The sequence below is a fragment of the Brassica oleracea genome, chromosome C5, assembly GCF_000695525.1.
Source record: "Brassica oleracea var. oleracea cultivar TO1000 chromosome C5, BOL, whole genome shotgun sequence".
NCBI lineage: Eukaryota > Viridiplantae > Streptophyta > Magnoliopsida > Brassicales > Brassicaceae > Brassica > Brassica oleracea.
In genome coordinates, this window is record NC_027752.1 from 12,754,632 (window position 1) to 12,771,417 (window position 16,786).

The following is a 16,786-nucleotide window of genomic DNA, read 5'->3' on the forward strand; positions in this document are numbered from 1 at the left end:
TACATGTTCAAATAAATGAATAAAAAAGTAAAAATGCTTCTACCATCAAATAAAATAATCAAATCTATAACTAAAATCAAATCTTGAAATTTTGAAAATAAAAATATGAAACAAAACAGACACATGAAAGAAAAGTTTTACCACTCTTCTATATTTAGTGTTCATTAAAGTTATGCTTTTTCAATTGAACACGAAACTCTGTTTGTTTACAGATAAGAAAAAAGTTGTGAAAATTTTTCATTAATTATTGTCCATGAAATTTATAATCTTCGTATTAATTTAGTGAAGACTAAAATAAAGAAAAAAAATCAAAAGAAGACTTAGAAAATAAGATGTTTGAATTGCGATGTATTGTTATTTAATTATAGTTCAAGTGTTTTACAAATTATATAAGGTTCTTTATTACTATAACATTATGGTAATAGTTATTAACACAAATTTAACTTATATAACAAATAGATTTTCATGTATTGTTATAAAATAGATACATATTTACATGTTTCTACTTTTAATCGGTTTTGTTTGGTTTATTCGGTTTAATCGGTTATATACCAAACCATATCCAAATCCTACGGTTTTTATAAAATTATATCCATTCGGTTTATATGGTATATATCAAAACCAAACCATATTGTCTATTTCGGTCCGGTTCGGTTCGGTCCGGTTCGGTTTTACCATATTGAACAGCCCTATTAATACCTTATGAATTTTTTTGATGGGTTTTGGAAAAAGTTGATATTTGTGGCTGTGTCCATATGCATAATGGGCCAGGCTGAAATTGTGTGTATTGCTTTTGTTTGTGAAATAAAAATGCAAGCTCTCTTAAATGGGACGAAAGCTATGAGTAGCATCTAACTTTGTGTTAAACAATTCCGGAGCAAAGATACATACAAACGAGAAAACGACAATGTGTGGATACCAACTGTTCTAGCTAACGGAAATTTATTGGTAATATTCCGGAGAATTCGATCGATATTTTATTTCTTAAAGTAAAGGTTCCAACTTAGAATGTACTGATGATAGATGGCCACCTTTACAAGTTTTCATTGGATGCTTGATATTGCTTGAGATATCTAAGAACCATTGATCTAGCATCCGATGGGTACATAGCCGAATAAGCATATCTAACTGATCTACTTCAGCTATAACTAATAAACTAATATGGAATTAGTGGAATAAAAATAAATGGAATGATACGAATGAAATACAGTAAAAAAATAGAATGAAATTCATGAACGAATTGGTTACATAATAGTTATCTTTGTATTTTATCTAATTATTTTTGGAATTGGTAGAATGACCATTCCATTCTATTCATAGTAAATAGCAAACCTACTATGAAGCAAACCTACAAGCAAGAGGCATGATGACTAACACCAACTGCCCTCACTGCGGAGGCACTGAAACAGGAGTCCATCTTGTCTTCGAATGTCCTTTTGCCCAACAAGTATGGGCCCTAGCCCCCATCAAACCGAACCCGGACTTCACCAGCTCTACCTCAGTTCACAGCGCCCTCACCGCAGCCTCGAGACTGGTCTGTCTTCCCCCTTCGGGTATTGCATCTGATTTCTTCTCTTGGCTATGCTGGAATATCTGGACTGCTAGGAATCGGCTTCTCTTCGAGAACAGAACATCGCCAGCCATCTCTATTGTAACAAACGCCTTATGCAATGCGAGGGAATGGATGCTGGCTCAGGATAAAAAACCCGACTCTCCACCACGAGCTTCTTCCTACCTACCATCTATATCCTTTCCACCGGAGACAGCGCTCTGTAACTCTGACGCAGCTTGGACTACAACCACTAAGCGGGCAGGCCTGGGATGGATTCTAGGCAACACCACTACCTCGCCACAAGTGTCGGGCTCCTCTGCTTCTTCTTTTGTCTCGTCACCACTCCTCGCAGAGGCCTTGGCCCTACGGGAAGCAATCCGTGCAGCACACGCTGCTAACCTCCCCAACGTCTGGATGCGATCCGACTCTCAAGTGCTCGTTAGAGCAGTCAACTCGAAGAAATTTCCAATGGAGCTCTATGGAGTTTTAATGGATATCGAGTATCTATCTTCCCGTTTTATGTTTTTTCTGCTTTCCTTTATTCCGCGAGAGCAGAACTCTGCGGCTGACTCGCTAGCTAAATTTGCACTTTGTATTGAACCGGCCACTCTTCAGGCCTGAACCAAGTTTCTAATATAAAGGTTGTTGTTGATCAAAAAAAAAGCGTGATTAAGTGGGGTTGTTTGGATAGAGTTCTTAGAGCATGATTATTTGGGAGTTCTTAAGGTGGGTTTCTTAGCGGAATATAGGAATCCGCCTCTTAACTTTTAACTAAAAAAATAAAAACTGGCTCTTAAATAAGAGTTTTAAAAACTGGTTCTTAGTTTTTTTAGTTAAAAGTTAAGAGACGAGTTCTTATATTCCGCTAAAAACTTCACCTTAAGAACCCCCCAATAATCATGCTCTTAGTGGAATATAAAAAACCGTCTCTTACCTTTTAACTAAAAAAACTAAGGACCAACTCGTTTTTTATACTCCGCTAAAAATCCTCATTAATCACGCTCTAACAATCAAAAAAATTATTTTGCATGCATGTGACTTAAAAGCATGATTAATGCGGGGTTCTTAAGGTAGAGTTCTTAACATAATATAAGAAACTGTCTTTTAATTTTTAACTAAAAAATCTAAGAACCAGCTCTCCCCATTAATCATGCTCTAAGTTATGAGTATCTTCTGTTTTGCTTATATATATAGTATCTTTCGTACTACGTGTGAAATCATAAGTTACACCATTCGTAGTTTTACCGGAAAAAAAAAGTCTTATTCGTAGCATCTAAGTGCATGATTAACCCATGGTTCTTAGGATAAAATTTTTAGCGGAAGTTAAGAAACAGTTTCTTAACTTCCGCTAAGAACTTCACTCTAAGAACTCCGGATTAATCGTGGTCTAAGAAACATAATAACCCCTTTAACTAAAAAAAATTCCTGTTGATCGATTTTCACGAATAAAAACAAGACATAAATACTCTCACAGATTGGTAAACAGAAAAGAAAAACTAAAGACAAAAGCCGACTACACCGTTTGGATGAATCGTGATTACCGCATGAAACACATGTCGACAGGACGTACCAATTGCACTTTGTATTGAACCGGCCACTCTTCAGGCCTGAACCAAGCTTCTAATATAAAGTTTGTTGTTGATAAAAAAAAAAGTAAATAGCAAAAAAATATGTGAAATGAATAGAATCAACCATTCCACATCATTGCATTCCAAAAAAATTGGAATACAGTTACAATCTTCATGTCTACCATGATTGTGTCGTATTGATATATACTTATAGGCTGTAACTGGTAAAATAATAAGGAATTGGTGGAATTAAAATAAATAGAATTATAAGAATGGAATACATCAAAAAATGGAATGAAATTCATTATATTCATTCAGAACCAAATTTTTTATGGGATCATTCATCTTTGCATTTTACTTATTTTATTGTGGAATTGATGGAATGAGTATTCTATTTCATTTATGTCAAATGGTGATTTTTTTTTGGAATTAATGAAATAAGTCATTACATTCCAAAAATTAGGTCTGGGTATTCGGGTCATCGGATCGGGTTCAGGTCAGATTTTGTCGGGTCCGGGTCCTTTGGATCTTAGATATTTAGAACCAATAGGTGATTAAAATTTGTCGGTTCGGGTTTGGTTCGGGTCATGTCGGGTCCGGGCCGGTTATGGTCTTAGATAGTTGGACTCAATAGGATAATTAGAAGTTTTCGGTTCGGGTTCGGTTTGGGTCAAGTCTAGAAAAATCCAAAAACACAAAAAAAAACTGAAAATATTTAAATACCCGAAAAATATCTGAAATTTTACCCAAAATCTGACCCGAAGACATGAAAAGTACCCAAAATTTTATCTGATTATCTGAATTATATTTTCTAAAATCTAAAAGTTTACTTGAAACCCATAACCATGCCCCAAAACCCAAATCCAAACCTTAAAAAAATACCCATACTCTAAAAATATACTGAAACGCCCATATATACCTAATATATACTAGAAGTTTTGGGTATTCTGGGTACCCATCAGGTTTTGGATTCGGTTTGGATCGGGTCCAAGACCCGCAGGTCCTCCACAACAAGACCCAGTAGGATAAAAATAGCAGTTCGGTTCCTACCCGAACCGGGATTTTTCGGGTCGGTTTTGGATTGAATCTTCGGATCCGGATAAAATGTCCAGGCCTACTAAAAATCAACAATCCAGTTGCAGTCTTAGATCTCATGGTTTTCAAAATCAGACTTTATAGCTTTTTCAAGTATCACTAAAAACTAACTCGGAAGATCTAGCAATAAATTCCCCTTATCTAAATATGCTGATTCTCTAGCACCCAGTTTCATAATGTAAAATTGCAAATCTATAATAATAAAGGGGACTTTTTTTCTCTCCTTATGAAGCCACATCAACAAAGTGCATAGGGCAAAAGGGGACACCTGTCATCTATTATTTTCGTTGAACAAACATCATTCTTTCTATATGGGCTCAGCACTTCTGTATTTTTATTTGTGTGTTTGTTGGGTTTTTCCATAAAATATCACATGGCCCATCTTTTATTAGGGCTATTCTTATTCTGATCACATACAAACTCCGCTTTTCCTCCTTCACTCTTCGTCTCCTTAACACTCCGGCCATCTTATGTAACTTCAGCCGTTTTGGTGTTACATCCCTTTAATCTCACATTTATTTTGAATCCACTACTCATCCCACTATCTATTAATTAAACATGTTATTACCAGTAAAGGTAACCGTTTGAAGCTCAATAGTATAAATGTGTTTCTTCTATGCGATGAAAAGCCACACTGCTAAGAAATCTCAATCTCCAGACATAGTAAAGCTTCGATTCCAGATTCAGGTTTTGTACTTACCCTAGCATTTCCTCTCACTCATACAAAAAATAAAAAAAAACTCATGGGGTCTCAGAGAGTTATCATCACTTCTCCGTTCATCTTCCGCCAGATCTGCCGCCAGATTCGTAAGCCGACCCTGGGCTCCCGTCTCCTTCCCCAGGTCGATGCGCTGCTTTTTTTTGGGGACATCCTCGGTCGCGTCGCAGGAAATTCAACCTCTTCATCGGCTGCGTAATCGTCTGCTCCAGCTAAAGATGAGGCGAAGAAGACATATGATTGCGGTGGCAAAGGTGTGATCGGAAAGGTTTGTCAGGTCAATGGTGTCATTTTTTATGTGAGATTCGAAGATCAGGAGGGATTACCTCCGATCATGACTTCTCTGGAGGTGCAGGATCATCCCACGAGATTGTTGCCTGAGGTGTCACATCACTCGGGTCAGAATGTCGTCAGGACTATTACCGGCATTAGGAACTTGAGCATCTGAAAATGCATTTAGAGTTCATTGTGCAGCGTTGTTGTAGATGAATATTAACATTTGGAACTTAATTTACACTAAATTGTTCTCCACCACTTGCTGCTTTATTAGCCAATCAAGCTTTTATGGCAGCAGCAGCCATCTGTTCTAAATAATATGTTGATGGTACAAAATATTTCTTACTTTATGTATCAGTCACCAGAAGAGTCAATTGGTTAATCAGATTTTTTTTATGCACCTGTCGATTAGAGTTCTTCACGCTGCATTGTAGGAAAGTAGTCAGTTAGATATATTAATTACTAGTGGTATTCCGGCGCTACGCGCCGGATTCATATGTGTTATTTTCAGATGAATTTACAATTTATTTATGGTCTTAGTAAAGAAAATATGCTCAAAATATGAAAATAAAAATATGTTGAAAGAAAATGATATTTTTTGATCAATTTGATATTGGTTAGCGACCGTAGTATATTATTCTGTTTTGAAGTTGCTTAATTCAAACTAGAATATAATAAGTGGTTGTGACTAATTGTCTGGTGAGAGAACTCATAAGAAAGAAGCATATCGTTATTCATTATTTGGTTGTTTGTGTGAGTTCAAAGTTGTAAGCAGCGTAAGGTGTTATACCTATGTTTTATAGATGGTGAGTTTAAGTTATAAATTTTCTTGGCTTCTTGTAATATTTTGTTTAAAAGACCATTTATTTCAGAAGTGTTTGATTTATTGAATCAATGGTTTGTGATGAATTGATTGTTTGCTTACGTTAGATTTTTAATTTTTATCAAGATTATCTATAAATATTTATATTTTGTGTGGATTTGTAAGAGAGCATCATAATTTTGAATTAGTATTTTACTTATTATGTATGAATCATTATTCTTGTTTATTTATCATGACTTCTTTCTATTGAAATTGTTTGATGGTAAAATATTTAACTTTATTTTGTTGAGTCAAGTTAAATTTCCTAATGAGGTTGTTAAGATGGCTTAATAGAGCTATGTTCTTTTTTTGCTGGATTAGTCTTTAATATATTTTCTGTTAAGTCATCTACTTTTATTTATATTTTATGTGTTTCTTGTCAAAAAAAATTATAATGTGGTTTTCCGTTTAGACTCTGCATATATGTACTATTTTATATAAATATTAAATTTATGCTTGAAATTTTTTAAAAAAATCACATTTATTTTGTGTGTTATATATTTTTTTTTATTATATCATATTTTATTTTATTTTCTCAACTTTGAATTTTTTAATTTTTTTTGTTATAATTATGTGTTAATTTTGGGTTTTGGGTTGAATCATTTTCTTGTTAATTTTATTTAAACTCGATGAAACTAAAAAGACAATATCATAAACAAATTTTCCACCCTTTTGTTTTTATAAAAGTTTATTTTATTATTGGAATTTTTACATTATTGAATTATATTATGTATTGTCACTAAATTATTATTTGTTGGCTAATTATATATTTTTAAAACTCTGTTGACTAATTTTGCATTAACCTTTTTGTTCTTATAAGAAAAATCAACTCAGTATATATCAATGAACTCTTATTGTTTTAACTTAGATACAAAATTAAAATTATAGTGCTCTCAATTGCATTTAATTATTGTTGTAAATATATAAGGTCGAAATACTGGTTTTGTCCATCATGATGTCACATCTAATATTGTGAAAAATTATACACTTGTTTAGCATAATATTTCTGCCAAAAAATTATATATATTTGTGCCAAAAATACTACAGATATATATTAATCATACAAATAAAATTCTTTTGTGTGATTTTAAATTATACACTTTATTATTATTATTATTATTATTTTGCTAAAAAAATATAACACTTTATTATTTTATGTAATACCAATATAAATAATTATTAATTACAAATATGATTTATTTACATATATAATATTATAATAAAAATAATGAGAAATTCCCTAGGATATACCTAAAAAGGTTTTTGTCAGAAATATAGACCTCAAAAATAAAAATGACCAAAATAGACTTAAATGTTTTATCAAAAGAAGTAAATATACACTTATACTCCTAGGGTTAATTAATCTACACATTAGGGTTTGGAGTTAAGGGGGTGGAGTTTAGGGTTTAAAAATAAAAAAAAATGTTAAAATTTTCAAAATAAAAAATGCTATTTTGGTCATTTTAGTTTTTGAGGTCTATTTTTGTGACAAAACTTTAAAAAAATCTATTTAAGATAATTGCCCAAAAATAATTTTCTATTAAATATTTCTTGATCTGTGAGCAATCTCAGGCTTTCTTTTCCTTGATAAACTGTAATGCAAGATTTATAAGAGATAAAGAACAAAGCAATAGTTTGTAGCTGAAGGCGAGAAGAGTTTTGTAGAAGTTGGAATCTTGTTGATGTGTGTGTTCTCAAGACCGTCAGTGAAGATGAGTGTAGTTGGCGGTTGTTTGTTTTGTTAATGATCATCGTTAAATAACATAAATGTGGTGTTATAAGCTGACGGGAATTTAAATCATTAGAATCATAAGTTACATCGAGTCTAAAGCAGCCAAATGAAAGGAAAAAAGTGAGCTCATATGTTATTACAGAACCAAAAATCATTATCGCAGAAAGCAGAAGAGATCGATTACTAATACTTGTAAAGAAAATCAAGACTGCCAGAGATCTGTGATTCTAAACCCAGCAACTCCACCAGGCCCTCCCATTGCTGCATGTTAAAGTATGAACTAAAAAGGGCAAATACATAAGAAAATATGTTTGGAGTATGACTTGGAGAATATATACTTTGAGACTTTTATTGGACACTGATTTTCCAACATAACAAAACAGCTTTTGACAACCATCACTTTTAGATAGTGCTCGGCCCGGGCTTGCTGAAGCCGAAAAATCCCTGACCCTTTCTCCACATGTTTTCAATGATGCACTTCAGAGATCTAAGCATCATAACTTAGTTTTTTCAGCAACTTTTGAGATAAGAAAACACAAGTGTAAAATATATTTTGAACATGTCAATACTGTTATAAGTTTAGAGTTGGCATTACTAAATTCATATAGATTGCAAATCTCTAGACTCTGCATCAGGAGAAACGTAATAACCATGTGAAGCCTTCAGACAAGATCTTAAGAATTAAAGCAACAATAGAGAATGGTAATAGGTGTAACTTAAATAAGCAACTGATTTTCTTTACCTGGCTGCCAACAGAACAACAGCTCTGATAAGCGTAATCCATGTTTCTCGCAAGATGGTAGATAAGCAGGAGTTATCTGAAAAAATCCAAACATAAAGAATACACAACAGGTACCAACATGGATAAGTTCTCTGCAACTTTAGATTGATATTTTTACAGGAAGAAGGTACATGATAAGTGAAAAAAGAAACGGTACCTGACAAGTCAAAGAATGAGAAGAAAGACTTGATCATAGACAACTCTATGGAGCTCTTCCATGTTATTTCCCCCAAATTCGCTGCTAATCATGTGTAAGAACTTCTGCTTCATCGCTTCCATATGTGAATAAGTTCATCATGTGTGACAAAAAGTATTGCCATGGATCCGATAAACAATATTGCATTCTCAACTGAATCAACAACCGCCTTGCCTAGCCGGACTCTTTGAAACACACTGCTAGCGCAACTTGCATCGCTTCATTACACAATGCCAAATTGCTGAGAAAGTTACAGCTTTGGTTAGGATTAAAATCCAATGGCCTCAACTTCACAAAATACGACGACATGTAATCACCACGGAGCTTCTGCTCCGCCTCCTCTGAAACTCCTCTCCGCCTTGGAGTCTGTAATCCGCCATCTTGATTGAATCCTGTCAACATATGAAAACTAAACCGAAGGTATATCAAATGTCTAGATCTCTTAGACTTTATAACTGTTTCTTACGATCTGAATTTTGATTCATTCTTCTGCGTTTGATACTAATTGCTGATCGTCTCGGATGTACAGTAACTGGTTGTTAGAACAAACTATTCTTCTCGATCTCGTTTGAGTTGTGGTGGCCATCGTCGCACCTTGTAACCTTCAGCCTGTTACTGTGGGATGGAAGAGGTCGTTTTAGACGTTACGGGGAGGTGAAAGCCATCTCGAAAGTTTAGTCCGTAAGAAGAAGAGGAACCAGAGGAAAAGGAAACCTAAATATTGACGTCTTTTTCCATTTTGTTTAAGTCCATCTGCAATAAAAAAATTTGTTTACAAAGTCCATCGGCAACAGAAAGCCTAGTACAAACATTGGGAACAAAACGCAATTTCAGCTTGTGTTTAAGAGTGACACGTGTCCAAAAATGTCTCCTCCTCTTTGCTGACGTGGCGGCACGTGGAGAGAGGCAAGTCAACTTTATTTATAAAGATCTTCACTAACAATTCAACCGTAAGGGTTTTTTACCTCTCTCCAACACCCCACCTCTAACCAAAAATCATGAGAAGATATCTAAATCAATTTCACTTCTTTCCTTATGGTTTTAAGAAGGAAACAACACCTGGATGCACATTAGTTTTCTGATCTGAACCCTCAGCTGCCGTGAACGTCTAAGACATTCAGTTATACTTTCAGCATCAAACGGCAACCAAATTGTATTCTACAAACAACCAATAATATTAGGTTGACTGAAAACTGTTAACTAAATTTCAGTGTGTGGTTAACAGTTAACTGATACAAGTAAAATTCTTTCACAGCTTTTACCGGCATTGCAACAAAAGAATTCAAATAACTTGCATGGTTAAGCAGGAAAACGATAGAACAAGCAGCATATATGAACTTTGTTCCCCCATCGAGCAGAAGCTCTCTATACTGATACAATCATTGTAAACATACTCTTCGGATAAAAATTTTGTAACTCATTTTGAAAATTCTAATTAGTTCTTTTCGGTTAACATGATTTATCGATCTTCAAATATGACAATATATACATACTCTATATATATATATATATATATATTCAAACAGTAATGATCAAAAAGTATTAGATTTTTATGTGTGTACCTAACTTAAAATATTTTTTTATTACAGTGAATCGGATATATCATATAAATCAACAATTTAAATAAAAATGTATAAAATAAAAAGTATAACAAACATATAAAAGGAAAAATAACATAAACTAACACAATCAACCGCAATTGTTTTTTTTAATATTATTCTTATTATCATAGTCAAATTAGAAAACCATTTAAAAAAATAAAACAAATTCATTTTCATGAAAAACATTAATGGTCGAACAAGTATATAATCCCTAAATGGAATAATAAAATAGATAGTAATTTAAAAAAACAGTAATATTTAATACTATTTAAACTAAAATTTCAAAAATTTGTTAGATTTGATTATTTGTTCACCCGTAGGACGGGCTACACCCTAGTATATAATAATCTAAATGTTACAAATCATAATACACTAAAAGTATAAAACTCATCATGTCTAAAACATGGTGAAGAGCTCAGGGACGCAAATACTTTTTTTTCGGTCGGGCCAATCGTTCTCTATTGTGTGTATGAGTTCGAAATTAGATATGCTTCTTTAAGATTTTTCATTGTTACCAAGCGGGCATGAGTTTTGGTGCTTTTAGCATTTTGCTGGATCTTATATTTTAAATGATTCCAAGTGGCAATCGTTTCACTCCTTTGATCGTCTCTCTTTCTCCTAGTGTTGGAGATTTGAAGGCTTAAATTATTGTCTTGAAGGACCAAAAGTTAAGAGACACATAGATGATGGAATGTAAACTACTTCCGATGATGGAAACTTTAACTACTTCCACTGACATTAAACCCAAATTAAATTAAAGGCCCTTAGTTAAATTAAACCAAAGTTTAGCAATTTCTTCTTTTCAAACGAATGAAAGGGAGAAAACAAAACGTAATTTTGTCAAAAAGTTTAGCAATTGGTTATACTTTGCTTGCATGAGAAATATTCTCTTTATGTTTTTGAATATTGTAATTTGTTTCCGTACATTGTTGATTTCCCTTAGTTCTAATTTGTTGACCAACATCTATGAATTAGGAAGCACTTTACTTCAAAATATTGCACTAAAAGAAACACACAATTTGACTTTTTATATTCACATCAAAAATTAACAAACTGTAATTATGGATGTATATAGGTCTATAAACAACATGTTTCACCAAATCTAAACTTGCGTAAGGTCTATAACCTTTACTTTTGCTCTCTACTAATAAAACAAACTTTCCATCTGTCTTATGTTTCAGAGCTTCTATTTTGCCTATGGCCTGCATGATTGGACCAGCTTTGATTCATACGTCACTCATTCCGTTGGAGGTTTCATATATTTCAAGATCAACAATATTTATGTTCTTCTATTAAAGACTGCTGTAGAATCTTTAGATCACTAATGAGAAAAATGATCCACAAAAGGATAAAGAGCATTTTCAATTAGCCCCCCTCCCTTTCGAATTTCTCTGTCCTTGTCATGTATTCACACCCTATATTTCAATGTGTTTATATACAGTAAAACATATATAAATTAATACTCGATAAATTAATATTTCTATAAATTAATAAATTTCGCCGGTCCTAACTTAGACCAGTTCAAAATTTGACACAAATCAATAAAACAATAAGATAATATTTAAAAAAAACAAAATACTACGTAAATATATGGTCCCATTAAAATTATAAATTAATAATTTATATGTATACATATTTTATATAAGTAAAAACTTATTATTATAGTATTTATTTTATATTCAAAATTGAATTATATTTATAGTTTCTTAACACTTAATATATTTTTGATTAGATTTAGTAGTATTATTTCTAAAACACACATTTAAGTTCTATGCAATATATATTATATACACCAAATAATATAATGAAATGAATATAAATGTCAAATTTGAAAAATAACAATTATCTTAGAATAAATATATATTAAAATAATAAATCTAAATAAAGAAATTTTTTTAAATTATATTTCTATAAATTAATAAAATTTTAAAATTCTAACATTGTTAATTTATAAAGTTTCTGCTGTGTTTGACAACATCTTCAATTAGCCCCCTTCCCTTTTTTCCGTATTTTTTTTTTTTTTTGAAACATAAAAGACCGTATATTAATTTGTTGACTTCCCAATAAATTTGGCTCTACATTTCTTTTCGGGAAAATGAAAAAAGAAAACAATGTGGAAAATATTGAATGGCGCATTGAACAAGGAAGATTTAAATGCGCCGGCTTTGTAGTTTGTGCAAGTTGCAACATCCCGCGCGTTCCAAGTCAACCTCGTATTCCACGCAAATCGTATCTTAATCAATATGGCTATCTCGTCTCATTTATTCTCTCTCTTCTCGAAAGTAAGATGTTTTAATTTTTTTCCATAAATATAAATTTTCTATATGTTTAAAATATTTTTTTATACTTTTAAAAAACATTAAATAAAAATATTTGAATTGATTAAATTTCATTGGTGAAAAGTTATTAGAAAATGTATAATAAAGTAAAAAAAAAATTAAATTATAAACATTTATTGAATTCTTAATAAACGTGAACACTTTAGAAAATCTTACGTTTAGGAACAGACGTAGTATACTATATGTCAAATTGTCAACGTTTCTTCTCTTCTGTCTCAAATTTATAACATTCCCACTCTTTCATTATAACGGCATTTTTATGGTCATGTAAGTTTGTATGACTCAAGTTTAGACTCTTTTTTTTTGTTGGATTTCAAAAATGTAGGAACAAAGTTATACATATTTGTTTGGATTAAAATAATTTCAATAATTCGATAAAAAATATATGACAATATTACGGAATAACATTTTTGAAGTTAAACATTAAGTTTTGGTTTAAATCATATGTGTTTGAATTCTAATTAGTTTTCTGATTGTTTAAGCTATATGATGATTGGTTAGCGGAGTTGAATTCGGCACATTACTCCAAGTATAATGAATACATGCATTATATACATTTAATCATATATAGCGTATGTTTGAGTTGAACCGGTTCAATGATATGACCAACATAAGTTTTGAAAATTGCTATAAACAACTAGTATATCAAGACGTAACTCTTGGTTTAACTTGTCATGGATAGGGCAATACGGAAAAATCTTTACGTATACCCTAAAAAGCCTAAATTACTGGGAATCGCTCGTCAATCACGGGTCACAACCCGACCCGATCAACCGTATCTACCCAACATGGTCCACCTTCGTCCAATCAATTAAATCCACGTAGGAACTATCCATTGTCACTTGTCTCGTGGAATCCCAAATGACTCTTTCTTTTTCGAGTATAAAAGAGCCTACGCACAACGAGTCTTTCATATCTCTCCCGCTATATATTACAAATACAAATAAAAAAAGAACAGAACCAAACTCAAGAGTTATAAAAATGGCGGGAAAATCGTTAACTTTGTCGGGACTGGCGGCGGCGATTATTCTCGTTATGCTTCTACTTTCACCGGAGATCTGCACCGGACATGACTATCGCGACGCTCTCAAGAAGAGCATCCTTTTCTTCGAAGGTCAACGCTCCGGCAAGCTGCCACCAGATCAACGCCTCAAGTGGCGCCGTGACTCCGCATTACGAGACGGTTCCTCCGCCGGCGTACGTCCACCGTCTTCAAAACCCTCTCTTTATTAATAACTCGCAATCTTTTACTGATATTTGTTTTTTTTATTTTCAGGTGGACTTGACCGGAGGCTACTACGACGCCGGAGACAACGTGAAGTTCGGTTTCCCGATGGCCTTCACGACGACCATGATGTCATGGAGCGTCATAGACTTCGGGAAAACGATGGGACCGGAGTTAGAAAACGCCGTGAAAGCGATCAAATGGGGAACGGACTACCTCCTCAAAGCGACTGCGATTCCCAGCGTCGTGTTCGTACAAGTCGGAGACGCTTACTCCGACCACAACTGCTGGGAACGTCCTGAGGACATGGACACGCTACGAACGGTTTACAAAGTCGACAAGGATCATCCTGGTTCTGAAGTCGCTGGCGAGACTGCCGCCGCTTTAGCCGCCGCGTCGATCGTGTTTGCGAAACGCGATCCAGCATACTCCAAACGCCTGCTGGACCGTGCAGCAAGGGTACTCTACTTTAATTTTACTTTAACGTTCTTAATTTTCTTCTTTTTTAACAAAAATTGCATGCTTTGTCCAAAAGTTTAAACAGATAATTATGCTTTGCTTGCGTGATTAATGCTCTCTTTTATGTTTTATTATCCGTACACTTTTGATTTCTTGTTCTAACAAATTTTGACAAACATGCAATTTACGCTACTGTTAACTATAAAGCACTTCACTTTAAAATAAATAAATAAATAAAAACCACAAAATCTGACTTTGTTTTTATTTATTTGTTTGTTTTGGTCAACATCTGGCTTTCTTTAATGACTTTCAAAATGTTAATTCATTAAATCATGGATGTAGGTGTTTGCGTTCGCTAATAAGTACAGAGGAGCGTACAGTGATAGTCTTCGCCAAGCAGTATGTCCTTTTTACTGCAATTTCAACGGTTACGAGGTAACTAAAGGTTTTAATTACCACAATTAGATCTCATAATCAAAAGAAGTAAAACGTTAACCAGATGAGTGTGCGTGCAGGATGAGTTGCTCTGGGGAGCGGCATGGCTACACAAAGCTTCGAAGAAACGAGTATATAGATTGTATATTGTGAAGAACAAAGAGATTCTTAGAGCTGGAGAAACTATTCACGAGTTTGGTTGGGATAACAAACATGCTGGGATTAATGTCTTAATCTCCAAAATGGTCTTAATGGGAAAAGCAGATTATTTTCAGAGCTTTAAGCAAAACGCTGACGAGTTTATCTGTTCTTTATTGCCTGGGATTTCTCACCCTCAAGTGGAATACTCACTAGGTAAAATAAAAAAAGTTTTAATTAACTAGTTTCTCTTGTTTCAAAAAAATAAAAATAAAAATAAACTAGTTTCTCTAGTGACTTTATTTGTACTCATCATGTTTGATTTTTACTGGGTAATTTAACACAAACACAGGAGGATTACTAGTGAAAAGTGGAGGGAGTAACATGCAGCATGTAACATCTTTGTCATTTCTATTATTAACATATTCTAATTACCTAAGTCACGCCAAGAAGGTGGTGCCTTGTGGCCAATTCTCAGCTTCTCCAGCTCTTCTCCGTCAAGTAGCCAAGCGACAGGTAACTAATTAACATTCTTACATTTCCCTGTTTCAGCACCGAGATGGAGTGAACATAATAGTATTTTCTGTGCTTGTGTCGTACGTTAATGTAGGTGGACTACATACTAGGAGATAATCCAATGAAAATGTCGTACATGGTTGGGTATGGTTCGAGGTTTCCACAGAGGATTCACCATCGTGGAAGCTCGGTTCCTTCGGTCGTGGATCATCCTGCTCGCATAGGGTGCAAAGAAGGATCTCGTTATTTCCTCAGCCCGAACCCTAACCCTAACTTGTTAATTGGCGCTGTCGTTGGTGGGCCTAATGTCACTGACGATTTTCCTGATTCAAGGCCGTACTTTCAGCTGACTGAGCCCACGACTTACATCAACGCACCTCTACTGGGCCTTCTTAGTTACTTTTCGGCCCATGCTTAATATTCCCAAAGCATAATGATGAATAGTAGTCTGCTTGTCAAGATTTTGTCTAGAGGTGTGCTGATAACTCGTCACCACCCTAAACTACCAGATGTTGAATGTTTATTAGTTTTCTACACCAAGAGAATTCAGCCGATAGGGGAATTACTCACAAAACATTATTTTTACTATACATGTTTATGTAGCACACAAATGATCAATTGTAATTTGGAATTAAATAGTAGCTGAAATGCCTTGCTTTATGGATGATACATGTCCGTACTTCTTATTTTTTTAGATAGCATTTTATTTAAATTGCAAGGAAGAAGAAATTACAAGGTTATGAGTCATCTAGTTCAAGAGAATAGTTTGGGGAACACAATTGCTCATTTGAGATATTTACTATTTTGAACCACAACTATATCTTAACTTTAAATTCGGTCTGAAGGTGTTTCTCGTAGATTTGAATGACATAATCTAAATGATTTTTAGCAGTGTGCTGACCCATAAAAAAATCATCTATATTATTAAAAAGAAGTACCCGAAAATATTCTTACTTCATTAATTAAACTCTTTTTTTTTTGTCTTTTCCAGTTGCATTTATGAAATATCATAAAACGAATAAAACTGTCTAATTTATTACTTGTCTTTTCAGTTACATTAATGAAATATGCTTAAATGAATTTAAACTTCCTATTTTATTGTTTGTCTTTTTCAGTTACCTTAATGAAATATCCTTAAATAAATTTGGGCATAATGTCATTTAATCAACCAAAAAAATTCATGAGTTATCCTTACCTGCATAATTTTAATAATGGAGATTTTAAAAAACGTGCATCATTAAAATGTTACCTAAAACATGCAGCACTAATATATAACATGCATCAATAAAACTA

The 16,786-nt window shown here is 33.5% G+C and overlaps 2 protein-coding genes across 2 annotated transcripts; both read left to right on the forward strand.

The window, feature by feature from the left end:
- The first annotated feature begins 1,366 nt into the window (after positions 1-1,366).
- LOC106344544 lies at positions 1,367-2,173 on the forward strand. Its single transcript, XM_013783907.1, has one exon. The coding sequence runs from the start codon at positions 1,367-1,369 to the stop codon at positions 2,171-2,173; it is 807 nt and encodes a 268-aa protein (XP_013639361.1).
- Positions 2,174-13,656: 11,483 nt separating this feature from the next.
- LOC106293481 (endoglucanase 4) lies at positions 13,657-16,100 on the forward strand. Its single transcript, XM_013729157.1, has 6 exons — positions 13,657-13,917; positions 13,997-14,404; positions 14,747-14,839; positions 14,920-15,193; positions 15,330-15,493; positions 15,588-16,100. Exons 1-6 carry the CDS (start codon positions 13,702-13,704, stop codon positions 15,909-15,911), a joined length of 1,479 nt encoding a protein of 492 aa, XP_013584611.1. The 5' UTR covers positions 13,657-13,701; the 3' UTR covers positions 15,912-16,100.
- Positions 16,101-16,786: the final 686 nt, after the last annotated feature.